This window comes from Amblyomma americanum, chromosome 6 (genome assembly GCF_052857255.1).
Source record: "Amblyomma americanum isolate KBUSLIRL-KWMA chromosome 6, ASM5285725v1, whole genome shotgun sequence".
Lineage (NCBI taxonomy): Eukaryota > Metazoa > Arthropoda > Arachnida > Ixodida > Ixodidae > Amblyomma > Amblyomma americanum.
In genome coordinates, this window is record NC_135502.1 from 97,294,775 (window position 1) to 97,318,156 (window position 23,382).

General features: G+C 50.8%; 1 protein-coding gene across 1 annotated transcript in view; it reads right to left on the reverse strand.

Annotated features, from left to right (window-relative positions):
- LOC144093904 (uncharacterized) overlaps positions 1–23,382 on the reverse strand; it is a 174,821-nt gene that overhangs the window by 147,683 nt on the left and 3,756 nt on the right. Inside the window, exons 3-5 of the mRNA XM_077627656.1 lie at positions 16,885–16,933; positions 14,380–14,632; positions 3,223–3,416 (exon numbers count right to left, since the gene is read on the reverse strand). Coding sequence (XP_077483782.1) covers positions 3,223–3,416; positions 14,380–14,632; positions 16,885–16,933 — 496 coding nt within the window. The remainder of the gene's footprint in view (positions 1–3,222; positions 3,417–14,379; positions 14,633–16,884; positions 16,934–23,382) is intronic.

The following is a 23,382-nucleotide window of genomic DNA, read 5'->3' on the forward strand; positions in this document are numbered from 1 at the left end:
GTATACGCAGCGAAAGCAGTCGGCGTTCATTGTTTTCCGTGGCGTTGGCGTTGACAACGTTTTAGACGCCGATGATTTTGAGAAAAGTGCGCCTAACTGGCTCCCTGTACCCGAGGCGGTGGCTCAGTGGTTAGGGCGCTCTGCTGCTGATCCAGATTATCTGGGTTCCAACCCGACCATTGCGGCCGCGTTTCGATGGAGGCGAAACGCTGAGGCGCCAGTGTGATGCGCGATGTCAGTGCACGTAAAAAATCCCCAGGTGGTCGAAATTATGCCGGAGCCCTCCACTATGGCACCTATTTTTTCGTTCCTACTCTTAGTCCCTCCTTTATCACTTCCCTTACGGCACGGTGCGGCTAGGCGGCGCGGCGAAGTCACGTGATGCATTGCTATGGCAGCGGCGCGGCAAGGACGTTCAAGGTCAAACTGCATCCCACGGCGAAATCGGTGCCGCTAGGCTAGTAAAGCTCTCGCTTTAAAAAGCGACCATTCTCGTTCCGACGAAGATTCAGAGGGCGCTCGTCTGCGTAGGAGCCATAACCTGTTATGATGCCCCCGCGGTGGCTACGTGGTTAGGGCTCTCGGCTACTGAGACGGAGCACCCGGTTTCGAACCCAACCGCGGCGGCCGCGTTTCGATGGAAGTGAAACGCAAAAGGCGCCCCTGTGCAGTGCAATGTCAGTGCACATTGAAGATGCTGAGGTGGTGGAAAATATATGGAGCCCTTCACTACGTTACCTCTTTCTCTCTTTTGCTCTTTCACTCCCGCCTTCGACTAGGTGTCGCATGACGCAGTTCTAGGAGGCCTCTCGAGCATAAATGTAGGTGACAAAACCTACTAGTATGTCAGCTCTTTCCTATCGAGGAAAATGGCAGAACTCTTAATCGGGGGAATCAGGTCGGACAGGATAGCACTGAGAGATAGAGGCACGACGCAAGTTTCTGTCGTGACACCCTTTCTCTTCAACCTATCATTCGTAGCGCTGCCTAGCAAGCTAAACGCTATAGAGGACTTACGTCATACTCTCTATGGGGACGACGTGACCCTATGGGTGGCGAATGGTTCCGAAACTCACATAGAAGAAACTCTTCAGAAAGCGCTACAAGTAGTCCGCGAGAACACGCGTAGCATAGGACAAAAATGTTCTCAACCCAAGTCAGAACTCCTAATCAGGCAGAAAAAACAGAGAGAATACGCCATAGAGGTGAGCCTTCAACGTCTACCGATAGAGGAGGTCGAAACCATCCGAATACTAGGTCTCTACATTCAAAATATTCGGAAGAGCAACATTACAATTAGCCGTCTGGAAACAATGGTCAACCAGATAGTCAGGCTCATACAAAGAATCACCGCTAAAAGGGGAGGTATGAAGGAGGCCGACAACTGTCGACTTATGCATGCATTCGTCATTAGCAGATTCATCTGCACTCTACCATACCTCAAATTATTTAAGGTGGACATCGACAGATTAAACAGGTTATTCAGATAAGCTTACAAAGCTGATATACGGCTTCCTAGAAACGCACCCACGGGCCGATTTTTATCTTTGGGTAGAGACAACTCTGCAGAACAACTGATCACTGCGCACAAGGCGATGCAAATCCAAAAAGACTGGCCAACACTACAGCGGGAAGAGAGATTCTAGATCGAATAGGTGTAAACGTTGAACCCGTGTCTAACCTAAGAGAACTTCTTGTTGGGCTGATTGGTAACTGATCATCGTAATTTAAAGGCGCAACCCCCCCCCCCCCCCCACACACACACACGCACGCACGCACACACTCACACACGCACGCACGCACGCACGCACGCGCACACGCACACGCACACGCGCACGCGCGCATGCACACACACAATCTGCGCCGCACACATCGAGAGGCACAAAATGCTGTATACGTCAACGTAGCAAGGTACCCCAATTCAACAAACGCGGTGGCGGTCGTCTTGGACACCAATTTCAAGGAAATCGCCAGCGCCTCCCTACGAAACTGCTCTCCCACAGTAGCAGAAACTGCTGCAATTGCCCTCGCAATCCAGCACGGCGATGCTACGGGAAATGAGTTAAAAATTATTACCGACTCCTAGTCCGCGTGTCGCCTCTTCCTCTCTGGCAGACTTCCACACTCCGTCGCTCCCATTCTGACTACCCCACAAGTTCAAAATTCCACATGCAAGCACCAAATCACTTGGACTCCTGGGCACGAGGGGCTCGAGGGAAACGAGGCCGCGGACAGTCTAGCTCGAGGATATACTAACCGAGCGACTAACCTCCCCGACATCACCCCTCTCCCCTCTACGTACGGCGAGTGCCTCCTCCTTCTCCGAACACAAAGACAAGTCTATCCCCCACCACACCGTAAGCTAACGGCGGCAGAGGCGAGGGAATGGCGACAACTACAGACGAACACCTTTCCTAACCTACACAAGTACCACATAATCTTCCCCGACAGATAGGACAGCATCTGCCCCTGGTGTGGCGGAATTCCAACAACATATGTAACATGGGGCTGCTCTGGTCCCAAGCCCCCCGAGCTAGACAAACATCAATCCGAGGAACAGTGGGAGTCTGCCCTGCTCAGCTCTGACTTGGCGACGCAGCGAAAGCTGATATCCCAAGCAAGAGCAACTGCGGTGGACATTGGTGTCCTGAAATAAGGACTCCACCCAAAATCTGTATTTTCGCCTCTCTATCCTACCTTTTTGGAATAAATGTTTTCTACTCTACCAGAGAAGAGAACGGCGCTCTGCTCTGTTCTCTGCTGTCGTGTGTGTGTGCGTGCGTGCGTGCGTGTGCGTGTGTGTGTGTGTGTGTGTGTGTGTGTGTGTGTGTGTGCGTGCGTGCGCGTGCGTGCGCGTGCGTGCGTGTGTGTGTGTGTGTGTGTGTGTGCGTGTGCGTGTGTGCGTGTGCGTGTGCGTGTGTGCGTGTGCGTGTGTGTGCGTGTGCGTGTGCGTGTGTGTGTGTGTGCGTGTGTGCGTGTGCGTGTGCGTGTGCGTGTGCGTGTGTGTGTGCGTGTGTGTGTGCGTGTGTGTGTGTGCGTGTGTGTGTGTGCGAGATTGTGCACACGTTGAAGTTTAGCAGTCAAATTTTTCAAATTGCGGATTCCAGAAAACGAAGGCATACTTCAAAGTTAATGCGGCGATTCTGTAAAAAAAGGGGGGGGGGTGAAATACGGAGCAAACGTTTACTCTATCGAAAGACGTACTTCATAGAGCGTACTCACCTGCCGTTCAGGTCCACACGGAGCTGATCGCACACCTTCGTCCACCGCGACTCGATGTGCTCGAAGATGGTAGTCATCTCCTCGCTGATGATCATGCGACGAGCCTCTGAGCGTGCATCTATGCCCTCTTCCTCCTCGGCGATAGGATCCAGGATGCTGTTCACGATGGCATGGGAATCGCCACCGGCATGTGCCTGCAGTGCATTTAAAAACATTTGCAAAAAAACTGCAAGATTTCGTTATGGCTTCCTACTCCGGGGTCAATGCCAGGTCAATTCCCCAATACAGCGGTTAGTGGAATGCCACTCGGCTTTTCATTCCGGCGTCATTTTCTGTAATTGCTCTCGTAATGCCAACTCCAGATGCAAATGGTGCCAGCTATATATAGTTAAGGCCGGTTGGGAGAACATATACTGCGTTGCCGAGTCGTGTAGATAAGCGTCATCATAAAGCTTGGAATATTCATCCTCTTGGCCTGGTGGAAAATGCGTGAATTATCTGAATACGCGAAATATATATGGAACAAGAAGCATTCGGTGAACGTACATTTAACTTTTGAAGACTAAGGAAAAGAAATGATGGAAACGTTGGACGCTTCGCGGAAGCGGCTCCACCATATCCGGCGGGGTGGCTCAGTGGTTATGGCACTCGGCTGCTGACCCGAAAGACGCGGGTTTGATCCCGGCCAAAGTGGTCGAATTTCGATCGAGTCGAAATTCTAGATGCTCGTGTACTGTGCGAAGACAGTGCATGCTAAAGAACCCCAGGTAGCCGAAATAATCTGAGCCCTTCACTGCGGCGTCATAAAAGCCCATAAATCCAACTAAAACCAAGCATATTCACGAGCTGACTGTACAATTTTTCATTCCTGACAACAACAGATTTTGCGAAAACGAATACCTGCACGCACAGCTTGAACTATAAAGGTCTTGCCTGGCTCTTAAGCCATGCTGACCTGCCTATAAAAGCCTGTAAGGCCGAAAGTAAAATATTTGAGCATGGTGCTACCTACACGTTAATTCCTCGCAGTGTTTCCTCGCTCCGGCTTTTCTTCAATAAAACTACACCACGTAAGCAGTTCATTCGCAGAGTTCCGCTTCTATGTTCACAACGTAGAAGTGGTTTAACACTCTTGTTCGCTTCTGCATATATATACCACGGGACTGTATTCTATAACTGTTTGTTCCCCATTTCGTTCTCTGTCATTGGTTACTGAACTATATACGCTTCTTTCAAGCGTCTGGGGGAAGCGAACCTACCATTGGGCGGTTGGCGACCGGACTTCACCACTACGTAGTTGCATATCGCAGCCAATGGCAGCCATTGATGAGATCCGGTCGCCAACCACTTTCAATGGTCGCGTCGCTTCCATGCAACCGAAGTTTGAAAGCCGCGGGTATATCTTAGTGATCAATGACAGAGGACGAAATGAGCAAATCGAAAATGGACAGATTATGTAACACGCCACCAGATGTCTCAACGAAGAATAACGAATTCCTAAAAGTAAGGGTTTCGATACGGAAAGAAAATCTTTTCAGGACGAAAGTGTCCGCTGCGGCCGGCGTTATTTCCTCTACATATAACCTAATTATTTATCTTAGCAAGTGAAGCTCACTAAAGAGCTAATTAATTAGAGCAATCAGCTGGTTAGTTCGGTCAGAAAGTCTCATGGTTAGTCACTTTCAAAAAGTAGCGAACACATAGTGGCCGATTACTATCCTTTTCCTTGCACCGAGTGACGAAGTAAAAGAATGCGCGCAATGTACTCCAACGGGCCAGGGTGTTTTAATTGGGCGCCGTACACCCTGAACAGAGACTTTTTAAACGGGAGTAAGCTGTCCTCTAGTGCACTCTCTTTAATAAAAGGGAGTGCATAAGACTTCCATTACTCCCATATAGGCGTTGTGTGTAGAGTGTAAGCGCTGCAACATGTCATCAGTGGACGTTGCGTTTGCATCGAGCTTCCTGCGCGCTCCTGCGCACAGTTAATGGCGGCTCTGCGCGGAAAAAAAGGGCTCTGCGTCATTGCGCTGCAAAGCGGAAGCCAATTAGTTTTACTACCTATCAAAATCATTTTGTTCATGGGCTGCGCTTTTATGGAGGAAAAACGCTCAGGCGCCCGTGTGCTGTGCGATGTCAGTGCTCGTTAAAGATCCCCAGGTGGTCGAAATTATCCCGGAGCCCTCCACTACGGCACCTCTTTCTTCCTTTCTTCTTTCACTCCCTCCTTTATCCCTTCCCTTACGGCGCGGTTCAGGTGTCCAACGATATATGAGACAGATACTGCGCCATTTCCTTTCCCAAGAAAACCAATTATTATAATTATTCATGGGTTCGAAGTGACCTCGGCACAAACCACCAGACAGTTAATTAAAAGTCAACAGAAAATTTGGTTAAATAGCCACCTAATTACAATGGTTTTTCCAAAACTACATCTGCTGAAGGTTGTTCTTGAAAATATTTCCTTCCGATTTCAAAGTCGCTGGAAGTCGATTTATATTTAATAATAATAATCGGTTTTTGGGTAAAGGAAATGGCGCAGTATCTGCCTCATAAATCGTTGGACGCCTGAACCACGCCGTAATGGAAGGGATAAAGGAGGGAGTGAAAGAAGAAAGGAAGAAGAGGTGCCGTAGTGGAGGGCTCCGGAATAATTTCGACCACCTGGTGATCTTTAACGTGCACTGACATCGCACAGCACACGGGCGCCTTGTCGTTTTTCCTTCATAAAAACGCAGCCGATTTATATTTCGATATGGCTGTAAAGTTCGCTGAACACCGCGTATAACAATCAATTTCAACACCTGGTAATACTGCGATTTTGCTCTTGTACTCCGTATCTAAATATCTATTCATTCAAATTCTGGGAAGCCTGCTAGATTCCCGCCGTGGCGTCTGCGCGGCATCCCGCGTCGCCCTCTTTCCCTTTCTCCCGCCTTGGCGGCGGAGAGACGGCTGGTGGCTAATCGCTGTCATTCGGCCGCAGCTCCGCCCCCGGCTTCCCAAGGGCCTTTGCCATTGGTGACTTTTGGCGGGAATTCGGGACCCGTTTGGGGTGGTCGCGCGACCTTCCGAGCGGGGCCCAGAGGGAGAGAGGAGACCCCCTCCGAGACAGCGTAAGGTGCGTACGTTACTGTTCGTCCGAGCCGGCCTCTGCCGTTCGGACCAGTTCATACTCGAGCTCGCCAGCGTGGGTCCTCGATCAGCCGCGGCTCGAGCCTGTTCCAGGGGTCCAACGACCTCTGACAGGCGCACCTTGCGTTGACTGCCCACTCTCTCTCGCAAACGGCCCAACGACCGACACGAGAGAGATCACAGCACTGCCGCGGGGACTATCTCCTGTAGCGGCGTGCTAGCGGCGCGCATTTCTCTTGTTGCCCCGAGCGCGCACCGGAGCCTTGCTCTGAGCGCGCCCCCGGGACGGGGTGACTGTTGAGTGTGTGTGTGTACTGCTGGAGGACGGCGTCAATAAACGTCTCCTTTGTGAACTTGGAGGCCTGTTTCTTGCGGCGAGCCGCTCTCCTCATTTAAAAGGTTGAACGCCACCGCAGCGATGCCCCAGGGTGCGTGTGGTGACGGCTGATCGGGGCCCTTGGCTCGCGCGAAGCTCGAACCCGCGGTGGGTAGTGGCCTGTGCCTACTGAGAAACCCACAAAATTTACCCAAGTAAAACCTGCTTATAATGACGCTCTTTTGGTAAGATATCAACGTCATTATCAGCATGACTACGCCCACCGCAGTGCAAAGCGTCTTCCATGCCTCTCCAAATAAACCTGCCCTTTGCCATCTGTGGCCACTGTATTCCCGCAAACTTATTATCTCAGCCAACCATCTTACTTTCTGCCACCTCCTGCTACGTTTGCCTTCTCTTGGAATCCACTCCATTACCGTTAACGACCAGCGGTCTGTTGCCACCGTATCCCCGCAAAGTTCTTTAATTTCATCTGCCCACCTAACTTTCCGCTGCCCCCTGTTACGCTTGCCATCTCTTGGAATCCACCCCGTTACCGTTAAGGACAAGCGGTTACCTTGCCTTCGCATTACTTTCCCTGCCAAAGCCCATTTCTTCCTCTTGATTTCGACTAGGGTGTCATTAACCCGCTTTTGTTCCCTCACCTACTCAAGACTCTGCTAGCTTCCGGTCTCTTAACCCTTTTCGTTAACCTCCATGCATGCTTCTACCCCATAGGTGAATACCGGTAAGATGCAGCTGTTATGTTAATTTTTCTCTTGAGGGATATAGGCGAGCTGCTCTTCATGAAGTGAGCATACGTGCCATATGCGTTCCGCCCCATTCTTATTCTTCGCATGATGCGGATCAGCGATGACTGCTTGCCTTATGTAGACGTCATGGCAGGTAGTTACCGCTACGCTGGGTGCCAGATTTGAAAGATTCAAACTTTCCCTTGAAACGCCTCCTTTTCGAAGAGAAGCTTTGTAAGCACCGTCAACATTGTTTCACTTTCACCAAAAGGACCAGTAGTCATTGCATGACACAAAAAAATGAGACTGGCACTCTATGGCGTCAACTGCGGGGACAGTACTAATTACCCTATGCTGGAGGTGATTTAAGCGGCTGCTGTTTTTTACAGGGTTCATTGGCGCGTAAGCAACCGAGGTTGTCATACGACAACTGCACGTTTATTGTACGTCTTGTTTTTCGTTGAAAATTCATGTTTTAGCGTCACTATAACGCCTTCAAAATGTTGGGTCCGTGCTGTAAATTGAAGGAAAATAGTTCAATCTTATTTTGTAAAAATACCACCAGCAAACCGACGGCACGCGTACATCGCCACTGCTGAAGGTTCTGTGTAAGTGGCATACTCTAGGTATTTAGTGCAGTTCTAAGTTTAGTAAGAAGGTTACCAGCTTTAATTCTATCACTTAGTAAAAAAGCTGCCTATCGAAGAACACAAGAGAAAACTTCCGCCCGTGAAAACATATTTCTGTAGAATTTCTGTGCATGAACTTAGAGCAGATTTTCTGTAGTATTGTGTTGTTCCTTAGAGTAGCAACAGAACCACTACAAAATCTACAATACTAGTGAAAGTCAGTCACTGCGAGAAAAGAAGAAAATATTTTTTTTTTCGAATTTCGGGCACGATTCTATAGTTTTCGTTTCGACTGGGTTTGCAGTCGAAGAGGCCTGTTTTAATGAAAGCTCCTCGTATCCGAAATTCATAGCCTTCTGGGCAAAAACATAGACGGCATTCGTCTACCGGAGTTATAAACAGTATAAAGAAACGAAGCGTCAACTTTTCCTGTTAAAAAACATGTGCGTAACTTCCGCAGAAAAACTTTACTCAAACTGTTGCAGAACTGATAGACGCAAGAATGTGCACAAAAAAGTGCGCACGTGTTTGTAGTGACGATCAATGTTCTGTTCCCTTTGAGCCGATGTACACACATGTTTAGAATGTTTGAGGAGCGTGCTCTTCAGTGCTTGAGGGATATCTACAGTTTGCCTCTGGGTTCGCGATTAGCCTGTCTGAGCGTGCTGCCATAGGCACCTAATTTAACGCGTGTTTTCTGCTTTCACATAATGCGTTAGATATTAGAACACAAAGATCACCACGGGGTATTCGCCTACGACGGCAAAATATATATTTTTATCGCGCAAATATTGCTTTCTGCATGAGAGGGTTAAAGAACAGAAGGGGCAGTTCAGAAGCAGGGTCTGTCATGTCCAGGAGGACCCGACCACAGGCGTTAGAGCAGCATAAACCCGGATACTCCTCAACGCCACGTCCTCACGGCGAGCTAAACCGCAGGGAAGATTGAATCCACGCGGTGGAATTCAAGCACGCGTGGAGCGGCAGAGTAATTCCTTTTTAGACACTGCGGTAATTTATAATTCAATTTCTTTGCTCATGTTTTTCGGTTTCAGTTTCTTCCGTCGAACGATGGCTGTGACGTGTAGTTCAATTCTACATCAGTGATGCGCGGAAAAATTACAATATTAATGCTGATCCGTAGTTTTCAGACCCTAAAGCATTTAACGCAAAACTCTTCAATATCTATACAACGAACGCCGAGTTCGCTGCTATATTGCCGTTTTTCCGTGCCGCACGTGACGTAAAGCTCTACTACACGTCACAGCCATAGTTCGGTTGATGAAACCGAACCGTTGGGAAGAAAATTTCAATTAAAATGTGTTTAATGGTCGTAGACGAACACTACGGGGTGCTCAATGAATAAAAATCTCTAAGGTATCTTTGGAAAGAAGAAAACACGCAAGCGAAAATGCGGTGTTTATAAAGTTATTTAACGCCTTGAATTTCAGAGGCCGCCTTTCGCTTTGCGCATTGTTCGCTGCCGGCATAGCGTTGCTTTATAACTAGAGGGAGAGCTGGCGGCGCTGCAATTCAGCCTTTGTGCATAGGCGCAGGAATGCCGGGAAGATGACGTTTCTTACTTGCCTTAGCTAATCTTGGGCATAAAAAGTGGATTTAGCCGTAACAATACGACTCTTCTCGAAGTAGTCCTCGAAGAAATGCTGTAAAAGCTTCCTTATTACCCTAATACACAACTTTCACTTGTGTTAAATCTATTGAAGAAGCGAAAAACGCAGTATCGAATGAATTTAATTTGCGCAAAGAGGTGAGAATCGCGTTCCAACTACTAATTTTGAGGTAGAATCCACGCTTTCGGCCTGACACTAGCCAAGCCAAGAACGAAACCTCGTCTTCCCGGCATTCCCGCGGTGGAATCAGTGCTGTTTAAGAAACACGCATAGGTGGTGGCGCCAGCTTTCCCTCTAGGTAGTATTTAGAAACTACGGCTGCCAGGGCCTCAGTTTCTAACAGCCGAAAAAGCACTGAGTCATGTACGATGCGCGCAGCCACTCACAAATAGTGCGTCCGGCAGCGAAATAGGCGCGCAGCAACAGCCGGCCACGGAAGGCGACAAAAGGTAACGGACCACACTCCGCTCGAACCGAGAGGCCAACGGCAGATGTCGCTCGAACTCTCTAGGGAAGTTCGTCGACAAGCGTGCCATCACAAATGATGCATCAAACTCGTCCGACGCGGCAGCTTCACTGTGCCAGCAAAGTTAATGTGTGTGGTATACTGATAGCGCATGTTTTAAACTGCATTTTCATGTATCGCTTATCAGCCACGCAAGCAGTCGTCGGCAGATCACATGTTCATCGGCCTATAAAAAGGCACTGTCTCAATAAACGTTTGTTCAGTTCCAGCCTGGCGTCCGTCTGATACACAACAGTTGGCGACGAGGATGGGACGTGGTAGTCCTCACTTGTGACTGGGTCAACTACGAGCCGCGTCCTGGCGCTCCTCAACTGGTTGCGGTGCCTGTGATGACGCTCGCCGTTGTTTAGCTGTACCACGTACGACACCGGACCTCTGACTGCCACAACACTGGCAGCCTTCCACCTTGGACCTGGGCAAAAGCTTTTAGCGTAGACCGCGTCACCGACACGAAACCTCTTAGTCTCCGGTCGTTGTAACTCAGGCGCGTGTTGCCGGTCCGGATGGAGTCTGTCTAACGCTGACCTCAGTCTTCGTCCGAACATTAACTCTGCTGGCGATTTTCCCGTGACCGAATGTGGCGTCGTGTGTTGCTTAAACAGAAACCGGGAAATCTTGCACTGTGTCGAACCTTCCTGCTGCTTCTTCAATGCTTCTTTAACTTCTCTTACCATCCTCTCCGCCCTACCATTGCTGGCTGGATGATAAGGTGCAGTGAAAATTGCACGCACGCCATTACACTTCAAAAACATTTGCAACTCTGTGCTAGTGAAAGCTGTGCCGTTATCTGAAACGATAACGTCCGGTACACCATGTGTCGCAAACATCTTCCTTAAGCTGTTGACGACAGCCGTAGCTTTCATGGATGGCATGATTTCGACTTCAGCCCAATTGCTGTACGCGTCTACCACGACTAAGAAAACGTCTCCTTTGACTGGGCCAGCGAAATCAATGTGCAGTCGACTCCAAGGCTGATCTGGCTTGATCCAAAAATGCACTGGAGCCTTGGCATCACTTTGCCGGTTATTCTGGCACGGATGACAGTGCCGAACAAACTCCTCAATTTCGTGGTCCATCTTCGGCCACCACATGAGCCCTCTAGCTGATGCTTTCATGGCACTCATCCCTGGATGATTTGCATGCAGGAGTTGCAGCACATTCTCTCTTGCTGCGGTTGGAATTATGACGCGATTCCCCCACAGTATGCAATCACGATGCAATGACAACTCCGACCGTCTCACCTCATAAGGCGCAAACTTGCTGTCCACTTGTGTTGACGGCCAGCCACTGAGTAGCCATTCCTTTACCCGGGATAGAACCGAGTCCTTTTTGATCAGCGCAGCAATGTCCGCCGCTTGCAGCGGTGCGCAGTCGACCGCTTCCAACAAGAGCACGTCCCCAGGCGGTCTTGGCTCGTCCTCGTCTCCCGGGGCTGGTAGACGACTGAGTGCATCGGCGTTGGAGTTGTCTTGGCCTCGTCTGTACTCAAGGTGGTAGTTATACGCAGACAACAGTAAAATCCAACGCAGCATTCTGGGCGACACAACTTCGGGCACTCGCTTGTCCGTGTTAAACAGGCCAAATAACGGCTTGTGGTCTGTTATCACTGTAAATTCTCGCCCAGCTAGGTACTGGTGGAACTTTTTTACGCCAAAGACCACAGCCAAACCCTCTCTATCAATCTGAGCATAGTTGCGTTCACTGACGCCAAGAGTGCGAGAAGCATAAGCTATGGGCTGCTCCTTCCCGTCATCCGCACGATGGGCTAGCACTGCCCCCACCCCCACAGGCGATGCGTCGCAGCACAAAATTAAAGGACGCTTGCAATCGTAGGGCACAAGTACGGCGTCTGAGCTGAGTAAATTTTTCAGTCTCTCAAAAGCCCGCTGATGCTCACCTGTCCACTTCCATTCGTGGTCACGGTTTAGCAGTCGATAAAGCGGTTCGGCCGCTTCCGTCCTGCCCTTGAGGAAACTGCTGTAGAAATTCAGCAATCCCAAAAAGGCTTGCAGCTCCTTTTTGCTTGCGGGCGCAGGCGCTCGCTGGATGGCGTCCGTCTTGCTTCGGCTGGGATGTACTCCTGAGTCATCAATCCTGTGTCCCAAGAATTCGATGCTCGTCTGGTTAAATTCACACTTGTCCTTGTTTACTCGTAGCTGTGCCTTCTGCAGACGCGATAGCACAGTCTCTAATCTCTCGGCGTGCTCTTCGGCGTTACATCCAGAAATTAATATGTCATCCAGATAAGCTTTCACTCCGGGAACGCCCGCTAACAGCGTGTCGATGACTCGTTGAAAAACCCAAGGTGCGACCGAAATGCCAAACGGCAGCCGCTTAACCTTGTACAGTCCCTTTATCGTGTTAACTGTGAGCACCTCAGCCGTCTCGTCGTCTAGCGTAAGCTGCTGATAAGCTTGGGCTAGATCCAACTTGGTAAAAAACTTGCTTGAACTTAGAGCTGTGAGCATTTCCGCTGTAGTGGGCAAGGGGTATCCACTGCTCTTATAGCTTTGTTTACGGTACTGCGATAGTCGCCGCAAAGACGTAAAGTTCCATCTTTTTTTCTTACCACTACCAGTGGTGTTGCCCAGTTGGAGTAGCTGACGGGCTCCCATACACCTTGTTGCACCAAGCGGTCCACTTCGTTGGCCACGTCGTCCTTGAGGGCCAATGGAACTGGTCGACTTTTGAGGAACACCGGTTGGGCGTCATCTTTCAGTTCGATGTGAACTGGCGGTCCGTTGAAGCCAGGAAGGTCTCTGCGAAACACCTCGGGAAATCGCGAAGGCACGTCCTCCACGTTTACTTGCTGTATACCCCGCAAGCCAATACCTAACGGGTTAAACCAGTTTCTCCCAATCAGGCTGTTGCCTTGCTTCTGTACTACGAGCAAAGGTAGCTTTGCCTTCCTGCCTTTGAATTCCACCAAGACACTTGCTTGACCCAGCACGGGTAACGCCTCCTTTGACCAGGTTACGATAGTTGTTCCAGAATCTTGCAGTGGTATTTTACCGTGATTCCTTTCAACAACCCTGAACGTATCTTCACTCACAATTGAGCACGATGCGCCAGAATCAACCTCCATCGGAACTTCTTGCCCTTCAATCGTTACTTGAACCATGAACTTCTGTTCTTGCTCATTCACTTCGCACAGGGAAAACAACGCACTCATTTCGTACACGCCCTTGCTCTTATCTCCTTTCTTCTTTTGCTCATACGCTGTCTTCCGAGCAGTTCTACTGTCGTCTTTCGACCGACAAGCCTTAGCTATATGTCCAACCCTTTTGCAGTTGAAGCATGTCGCCTTTCTAAAACGGCACAAATGTGGAGCGTGCTTACCGTTGCACCGGTAACAGCTGGACCCCTCCGCTGGGGTGTCTTGCTTCGCACGGGTTGCTTGTACCATTTCCTGGCAGTCCGTCTCGTATCGACCGTGTTTGCGTATGTCTCGCTGTTGCTTAGCGGTTGCTTCTGCAGTTGTGGCCAAGTCATACGCAACCTTAAACGTAAGGCTGTGTTCTGCGAGAAGTCGCTGTTGAACCCCTTCGTTCCGGAGTCCGCATACGAAACGATCCCGCATCATGACGTCCAACGGGAGTTGGGCGCTGCCAAAACCGCAGTCTTCGGCTAGCTTCCGAAGCGCCGTGACGTAGTCCGCAACCGATTCCTCGGCAGCCTGGTTTCGCCTGTAGAACAAAAACCTTGCATACAGCTCCGAAAGCTTTGGATGCAGGTGCTTGCGAACGGCAGTCTTGATTTCTTCGTAGGTTGCTGCTGTCGGTCTTTCTGGCTTTACCAAAGTTACGATGAGCCCGTACACTTCTTCGCCGCAGCTGCTCAACAGGACTGCTCTTTTCTGCTCTTCTTTCGTTATCTGGTTCGCTTCGCAGAACATTTCCAGGCGCTCGACGTATTCGTCCCATGACGCGTTCGTGCCGAGACGATACTCGCCGATCCTGCCGACGGCCATCGCCGTCGCTGCCTCGTCGCCAACTGTTGTGTATCAGACGGACGCCAGGCTGGAACTGAACAAACGTTTATTGAGACAGTGCCTTTTTATAGGCCGATGAACATGTGATCTGCCGACGACTGCTTGCGTGGCTGATAAGCGATACATGAAAATGCAGTTTAAAACATGCGCTATCAGTATACCACAATGTGCACGTACCCGAAGCAGCGAGGAGAGCGGCTGCGCTGTGGGTGGTGACGGAGTCGGCGAGGTTGGCATGGCGGGAAAGACGCTCTCGAATATGGCGGCTCGGGAAGTGGCAGCCATGGCGCGAGGCGTGTCCCGGAGCGCCTCGAACAGCGTGTCCCGCACGCGGGCCAGCGCCTCGCGAACGCTGCGCCTCCTGTCGGCGGGCGAGATCCGCGAGGTGTCAGCGCCGTTGAAAACTTGGTGTGCTGGGTACCCCTCTTCCCTGCGTGGTACAGTGCCAAAGATCTGTTATGCGATGATGCAGACCCCATTAATTAGAGTGCAGCGATTGATGCATGCTTATACCCTGCCGTCGTGCAACCTTAACATGCCGTCGTGCTACCGCAGGAGGAGGAGGAAACAGGTGAAAAGAGAGGAGTGCAGAAACTGTGTCATTAAAAGGAAAACAAACAAAACACTATTATGACCACATGATTAGATTTAAGTTATACACATTAAGAGATATAATTAAGCGGAGATGTGAAAGGAACAGTGACAAAAGAGCCAGAGTCGGCTGTATGCGGAAAAATCTATCCAAGGAGGTTCGAGTGGACGGTTCCATTTGTACAATGAATTACATTTTTCACGAAAAATAATACTTCAATAAATTGCTCATTAAAAATTTCTTGCTGATAGCGGGAATACCAAACTGGAGAGGCCGCACTGATTTGACATAACGTGAAGTACATAAGCGCTCTTCCGATACCGCGGTGTGATGGCGAACTTGCGTTTTCGGCTACAGCGGTAGCTCTGGCATAAAGAACTAGAAGCGGGACAGTTTGGTCGAGATACAATAGCTGTATCTTACCGGTACTCGCCTATGGGGCAGAAACGTGCAAGCTAACGAGAAAGACTTCAGCTTAAGTTAAGGACAACGCAGCAAGCCATGGAAAGAACAATGATAGGTGTGACGTTAAAATACCGGATGCGGGCAGAGTGGGTGAGAGAACAAAGGTAGCTTAATGACATCCCAGTCGAAATCAAAAGGAAGAAATGGGCTTGGACAGTACATGTACTGCGAAGGTAAGGTAACCGCTGGTCCTTAAGGGTAACGGAGTGGATTCCAAGAGAAGGCAAGCGTAGCATGAGGCGGCAGAAGGTTAGGTGGGCGGATGAGGTTAGCGAGTTTGCAGGCATAGGGTGGGCGCAGCTGGCAGAGGACAGGGTTAATTGGAGAGACATGGGAGAGGCCTTTGCCCTGCAAGGGGGGGGGGGTAGTCAGGTTGATGATGATCATGGTGGTTATGCACTGAGCGACACTTTAGCACATACTTAGTTATCGTAACGCCATGACAACACATACGCCACGAAATCAGTGTTCAGTTGCGGGTATGTGCGGCTTCAACTCATTTTTTCTTATCGGCAGTCCATATTGTAAGCGCAGGGCGTGAACGTTCAGTTCAACTGGCGCCTCTGTGGGAGCTTTTGTCGTGATGTCCAGTCCAGCGCATGGCCGGAAATTTTAATCAGACTTCTCTTCTTTCGCTTTTCCTGCAGTCCATTCTGCGTCAGTTCCAGTCAGTACAGTGCGCTGTATCTACCTCGTCACGTCTGTAGCCACCAAATACGCACGAACCGGCTAAGAAAATTCCAGAAGCCACAGCTTCAGCCAGCCAATCAGAGGCTAACTATTAAAGCATCCCGCACTGTCTGGCGTGATTGCTCGAGTGACGTCATATACCGTCATATACAATGACGTTTTAAAAATTCGGCACGGAATTGGCGGGTGCCAGTTGTAGCCGCCACTTCTGTACGCCAGTTTTGAGCCAGGAGTAAGTTACACAGGCTTCAAAAGCGAACCATTTACTGAATTTCTGAATGCAGAATAAAGACCAGAGCATGGTTTCGATGTCATTAAAAACGGTACCGCGTGAAGGAAGCCAGCGGTCGCCAAACTAGGAGATTGTGGGATCAGATCCAACCGGCAGCATGTTTATTCTTCTGCTTTCTAACCAATTATCTTTCAGCAATAAAATATGTACACTGTTATTACCTTACTGAGGAACACCGCTGTTAGAAAAATTGTCTACATTCCCCTATGATTCTTGGTGCCGTAGACTGTTGGCTTCCTTCATATGTGCCATAACAATCCCCTCATTTTCATTCCTTTGTCTGCTCAGCAGTACCGTGTATTACATACAGTCTGCAGTTAATGGTGCCAGCGTACAATTCCCGTTGTGTAACTGTGAGCATGGCTGCGGCGGAAAGAACGAGCGCGGATACAACTTCAAGCAACTAAATCGTGCAGAGTTACTGTCGGCGTTTTCCTTAGAGCAGCGCGTAGTCAAAGCGATCCCTGACTGCATAATTCTCTTTTCGCAATTAATACGAATGCACAGTTCGAACTCGAGCAAGTTTTAAAAACGCATTCAAAAGCAATAACAGTTAACACCGGTTTTGAATAAAATAAAATTTTACGCCTTGCCATTGGAATCCCTGGCATGCTTTTCAAAAATTAAACCTTTGGAAACTTACTTGCTGCCGTCCTCTATGCTGACGTTTCCTTCATCTTCGAAAGCTTGCACTGCGGACAATGAATGAGTAAAGTATTATGAATCATTGAAGCAAATAAAATGCGATAGAAGGAGGCGGTCACCCAATTCACTCAAATTTCTGCATGGGTCGAGCACCAAAAGCACATCTTAAAACGACGGATGTATAAGGACCCGTGTCCAGGTAAAATGTTAGTAGCTGTCACCTTGCACCGTTATAACAGTAGTCTCTTTTTCGCCCCGTGGTATAGCGGAAAGTCAAAAGTTGTTTATCACTTCACAAAAATAGTATCAGGGATGAGCAGCATATATACAATATTGCCGCGAATATTTCCAGTGTTTGTTCGTTTTTCAAATCTGCCGCGACACCGCCTTATCGCTTTGTTTGCGACGCAAGACGCGACTAGATTTATCTCGATTGATCGCAGCCAGGCAAAGCTGATTCTACGTTGTTCCGGAATGTTCTAGTAACTTTGCGCCCTTTATCTCGAATGTTCGCTATCAGCTTTAAATTGAGCACGGCCGACAGCGGCGGGCATTCTGTTCGACGACCGCCGAGCACGCTTGTCGCTTCGCCGCCGCCGAGTGATTCAGTCCATTTTGGGTCCAAGTCAGCCCAATAAACAGTTCTTTTAGAAGATCCTTTCGTCCGTCTTCATCGCTGCTTCGACTGCCGTCACCACTACGTGACATCTGGTGGAGGTGCTGGGTAGCCTTCCATGTTCCGGACGCCCCCTTCAAGTCGTGAAGCCAGCCCTGAGCGCTTCGCACCCGAGGACGAGCCAGCAGCTCAGCGAGCCAGCCGACGTCTCCAGGGAGAGGAGCCTGAGTTCGGGAAACTGCCGGACCGCACAAGACAGCGAAAAGACGCGGCTACCAGCACTGCAACCTCGCCGAAGATGTCGACACCGATCATACTGCAGCAGCCGCGGGTGCCGCCAACTTTCAATGGATCCCTAGGCGAAGACCCTGAAGAATGGTTGGATCAATTTGAGCGCGTGGCGTCATTCAACAAGTGGGATGATGCGGCAAAGATTGGACACGTGTTTTTCTCATTGGATGGCTCCGCACGCACGTGGTACGAAAACTACGAGTCGTCCCTTACGACATGGGAGCTATTCAAGAGAGAACTATTGAAGGTATTTACCAGTGTCGTGAGGAAAGAAAGAGCCGAACGACTCCTCGAGTCCAGGATCCAGCTTCCGAATGAGCCCGTCCGCAGCTACGTCGAGGAGATGAAGCGCCTATTTCGCCGCGCCGATGCCGGGATGACCGAGGAAAAGAAAGTTCAGTTCTTAATGCGCGGCGTAAAAGAACAACTCTTTGGCAGCCTCGTCCGTCAGCCGCCAAAAACGGTCGACGAATTCATGCAGGAAGCCTGCACGATTGAGAAGACCCTCGACGTCCGAGCTCGGCAGTACAACCGCCCTTCCTCTGCCTATGCAATCCGTTCGGACACGCCGGCCACCACCAGCGACAGCTTGCGGGACGTTATCCGCGAAATCGTCCGAGAGGAGCTACGCCGATTACTGCCATCCTCCCCACAGCCACAAGCATCGAATCTGATGGACGTGGTACGGGAAGAAGTGCAACAGGCACTTGGCACCCCGACGGCCACAGAACCCCAGGCCATGACCTACGCCGCTGCAGTAAGGACTGCTCAGCCCCAACGACAACCCCCACGTCCTCCCCGAGATGAGCCACTTGGTCCACAACGCCGCCTCCCAGCCCCCGCCCGCCCAGCCTATGACCGACCCTCAAGCCCCAGGAAATGCGACGCCTGGAGGACTTCCGACAACCGGCCGTTGTGCTTCCATTGCGGTGAGGCCGGCCATATTCTTCGTCACTGCCCGTACCGACGTATCGGTCTTCGAGGATTTGCCGTTAACGCCCCACGACCACGCTTCGGACAACGTCCGCACGAAATCGACGAGTACCTGCGTCGAGAAGAGTACACGCCGAACCGCTTTTCGCGCTCACCATCGCCGTCAACCTCGCGCTTTGCGTCGCCACGCCGCAGCTACGCAGCCGCGGTACGAGGAAGGTCGCCCAGCCCCCGTAGGGGAAACTAAAGGCAGCAACCTCTGGAGGTGAGGTTGCTCACGAGCTAAACGCCGAAGATCCTCCACCGACCACGCCCCATGAAGACGCTGCACCCGCGACGCCGCATGAAGAACCGACACTCGCTGCACCGACGCCGCACACAATGAGAACCTCGACCACGACGCAAGCTACCTTGAAATCGACGCCGCCACCCAGAGTAGCTTCGACCACACGCCCAACCCGTGACTCGCATACGCGACGAAGCCGTGACCCGACGCCGAGAGCGACATGCAATGCAAGAGCCAGGACCTCCGACCTAGAAGTGACTATCGACGGCCGGAAAGTTACCTCTCTAGTCGACACAGGAGCCGATTACTCGGTGATGAATGGAACATTCGCTGCGCAGCTCAGAAAAGTCACAACGGCTTGGGACGGCCCACAAATTCGCACCGCTGGGGGCCACCTCATTACGCCATCAGGACAATGCACAGCGCGAGTGACTGTCAAAGGACATACCTATCCTGCGACCTTTGTTGTGCTACCGCAATGCTCCCGCGAAGTGATCTTGGGTATGGATTTCCTTAATGAGCATCAGGCGATCATCGACCTGCGATCCAAGCTGATCACGCTTTCGACGGACGAAGCCATCGCTTCGATGAAAACTCGGGAAAATCACGTTGCCCTAAGTGTCCTGGAGGAAGAAGTGAGCGTCCCACCCCGTTCAAGCGTTATCGTGACCGTAGGCGCCACGAAAGCCATAAACACTGAAGCCATCATCGAGGGGAACATGCAGTTGCTACTAGACCGAGGAATCAGCATCGCAAGAGGCATCGCACATTTCCGCAATGGCCAGGCCGAAGTACTGCTGACTAACTTCAGCGAAGAATACCGGCATATTAACAGAGGAACGACGATTGCTTTCTACGACGAAATATCTAACGTACGAGATTCCTTCGCCCTCTCCGACCCCTCCGCAGAAGATCCGCCTGACCAAGAGAACTCGCCCACTTTCGACATCAACCCAGCCCTGCACCGGAACAGACAAGACCAAATCCGCAATCTGCTTCAAAACTACAGTGAGTGCTTTTCGACATCGCCGAAGGTGCGACAGACGCCAATTGCCAAGCATCGCATTATAACGGATCAACACGTCCGACCTCTCCGTCAAAGCCCCTACCGTGTGTCTCCGCGAGAACGACAAGCCATCCGGGACCAAGTCGAAGAAATGCTTCGCGACGACGTCATCCAGCCTTCAAACAGCCCATGGGCGGCACCGGTTGTTCTAGTGAGAAAGAAAGACGGCGCACTTCGATTCTGCGTGGATTACCGCCGCTTGAACAACATAACAAAGAAGGACGTCTACCCCCTCCCCCGCATCGACGACACACTGGACCGCCTCTGCAACGCCAAATATTTCTCATCGATGGACCTCAAGAGCGGCTACTGGCAAATTGAGGTCGACGAAAGAGATCGTGAGAAGACAGCATTCATAACTCCGGATGGGCTGTTTGAGTTCAAGGTGATGCCATTTGGTCTCTGTTCCGCACCAGCGACGTTTCAGCGAGTAATGGATACAGTGCTGGCAGGCCTGAAGTGGCAGATTTGTCTGGTATATTTAGATGACGTCGTTGTCTTCGCCTCGAACTTTGAAGAGCACCTGAAAAGACTTCGAACAGTACTAGACGCAATCAAGTCGTCTGGCCTAACCTTGAAAGCAGAGAAATGCCACTTTGCCTACGAAGAGCTGCTGTTTCTAGGCCACATCGTTAGCAAGGAAGGAGTACGCCCAGACCCGCAGAAAACAGCCGCTATTGAACAGTTTCAACCGCCGGCCGATAAAAAAGCAGTGCGCTGATTTCTCGGACTATGCGCATATTACCGACGATTTGTGAAAAACTTTTCGCGCATCGCCGAGCCCCTGACCCAACTGACGAAGGCAGACGTGCCGTTTAAATGGGAAGCGCCGCAAGCAGAAGCCTTCAAGGAACTTCAGCGTCGTTTACAGTCCCCACCGATCCTCGCGCATTTTGATGAAAACGCCGATACTGAAGTTCATACCGACGCAAGCAGCGTGGGACTAGGCGCCGTACTCGTTCAAAAAAGTGACGGGCTGGAGAAGGTCATCGCATACGCTAGCCGTTCCCTTTCCAAGGCCGAGGCTAACTATTCGACCACTGAGAAGGAGTGCCTTGCCATCATCTGGGCTACGTCGAAATTCCGCCCCTACCTCTACGGACGGCCGTTCAAGGTGGTCAGCGACCACCACGCGCTCTGCTGGCTTGCCAATTTGAAGGATCCCTCTGGCCGACTCGCTCGATGGAGTCTGCGTCTCCAGGAGTTTGACGTCACCGTCGTTTACAAGTCCGGACGCAAGCACACTGACGCCGATTGCCTCTCACGAGCCCCTGTAGATGCACCGCCGCTGGACGACGATGAGGACGCCTTCCTGGGACCCATCAGCGCAAGCTCTTTTGCTCAGCAGCAACGCTCGGACCCCAACCTAAAAGGCCTCATCGAGTACCTAGAAGGCAAGGTTTCTTCACCCCCCGCTTCATTCAAGCGAGGACTGTCTTCTTTCTGTGTGCAGAATGAGGTCCTTGTGAAGAAGAACTTTACAGCGAACAAAACAGCCTACCTCCTTGTTGTACCTACTTGTCTCCGCGAAGAAGTTCTACAGGCTTCACACGACGAGCCGACAGCTGGACATCTCGGGTTTACCCGCACCCTCCGCCGCATTCAAGACAAGTATTACTGGCCCCGACTGTCTGCCGATGTCGCACACTATGTGAAAACATGCCGAGATTGTCAGCGACGAAAGACCCCTCCTACACGACCAGCAGGATTTCTGAACCCCATTGAACCTCCCTCAAGACCCTTTCAGCAGATTGGCATGGACTTGCTTGGCCCTTTTCCAACGTCAACATCTGGAAATAAGTGGATCATCATAGCGACCGACTACCTGACCCGCTACGCCGAGGCGAAAGCCCTACCGAACGGAACAGCAGCAGAAGTGGCCAAATTTTTCGTGGAGTGCATTCTTCTTCGACACGGCGCCCCCGATGTGCTCATCACGGACAGAGGAACAGCATTTACGGCGGAACTCACGCAAGCCATCCTGCGCTACAGCCAAACCAGCCACCGGAGGACAACTGCATACCATCCGCAGACCAACGGACTGACCGAGCGCCTGAACAAAACCATCGCCGATATGCTCGCTATGTATGTCGATGCCGAACATAAAACCTGGGATGTCATCCTGCCTTACGTCGTCTTCGCCTACAACACCGCAGTGCAGGAGACCACCCAGATGACGCCTTTTAGGCTCGTCCATGGCAGGGATGCCACGACCACGCTAGACGCAATGCTGCCCAACGTTACAGAAGAAGAGAACGTCGACGTTGCCGCCTACCTTCAACGCGCAGAAGAAGCTCGAAGGCTTGCCCGATTACGTATCAAAGATCAGCAGCGGTCCTACGCCAGACGCTACAACCTACGAAGACGCAACGCGGAATACAAGCCAGGAGACCAAGTCTGGGTGTGGACACCCATTCGCCGCCGTGGATTGAGTGAAAAGCTTTTGCGCCGCTATTTCGGCCCGTACAAGGTTCTTCGTCGGCTGGGTGAACTGGATTATGAAGTCATCCCTGACGCAATGACTGCATCCCAGCGACGGCGCGTACGACCAGAAGTTGTCCATGTAGTCCGTCTGAAGCCGTATTATGCGCGCTAAAGGCCGCTGCATTTCCATGCTCTATTTTCCCAAGATCCGTTTTTTTTCCCTTACTAGTCGCATTATTTGTTTTAATGCATCGGGTCGATGCTTCTTTGAGAGGGGAGTAATGCCGCGAATATTTCCAGTGTTTGTTCGTTTTTCAAATCTGCCGCGACACCACCTTATCGCTTTGTTTGCGACGCAAGACGCGACTAGATTTATCTCGATTGATCGCAGCCAGGCAAAGCTGATTCTACGTTGTTCCGGAATGTTCTAGTAACTTTGCGCCATTTATCTCGAATGTTCGCTATCAGCTTTAAATTGAGCACGGCCGACAGCGGCGGGCATTCTGTTCGACGACCGCCGAGCACGCTTGTCGCTTCGCCGCCGCCGAGTGATTCAGTCCATTTTGGGTCCAAGTCAGCCCAATAAACAGTTCTTTTAGAAGATCCTTTCGTCCGTCTTCATCGCTGCTTCGACTGCCGTCACCACTACGTGACAATATAATACTCTGCACTTCATTGCTCATCTCCGAACGAAAGAACAGGTTCCTGACGTTGCTCGCAGCATCGTTCCAATCTTCAGCGGGCAATGTAACCACTAAACCATTATAATTAGAGGGTTGGGTTATGGGAGCTTAATATCCCAAAGCGACTCAGGTTATGAGGGCCGCCGTAGTGAAGGGCTGCTGAAAATTTCGACCACCGAGGGTTCTTTAACGTGCAC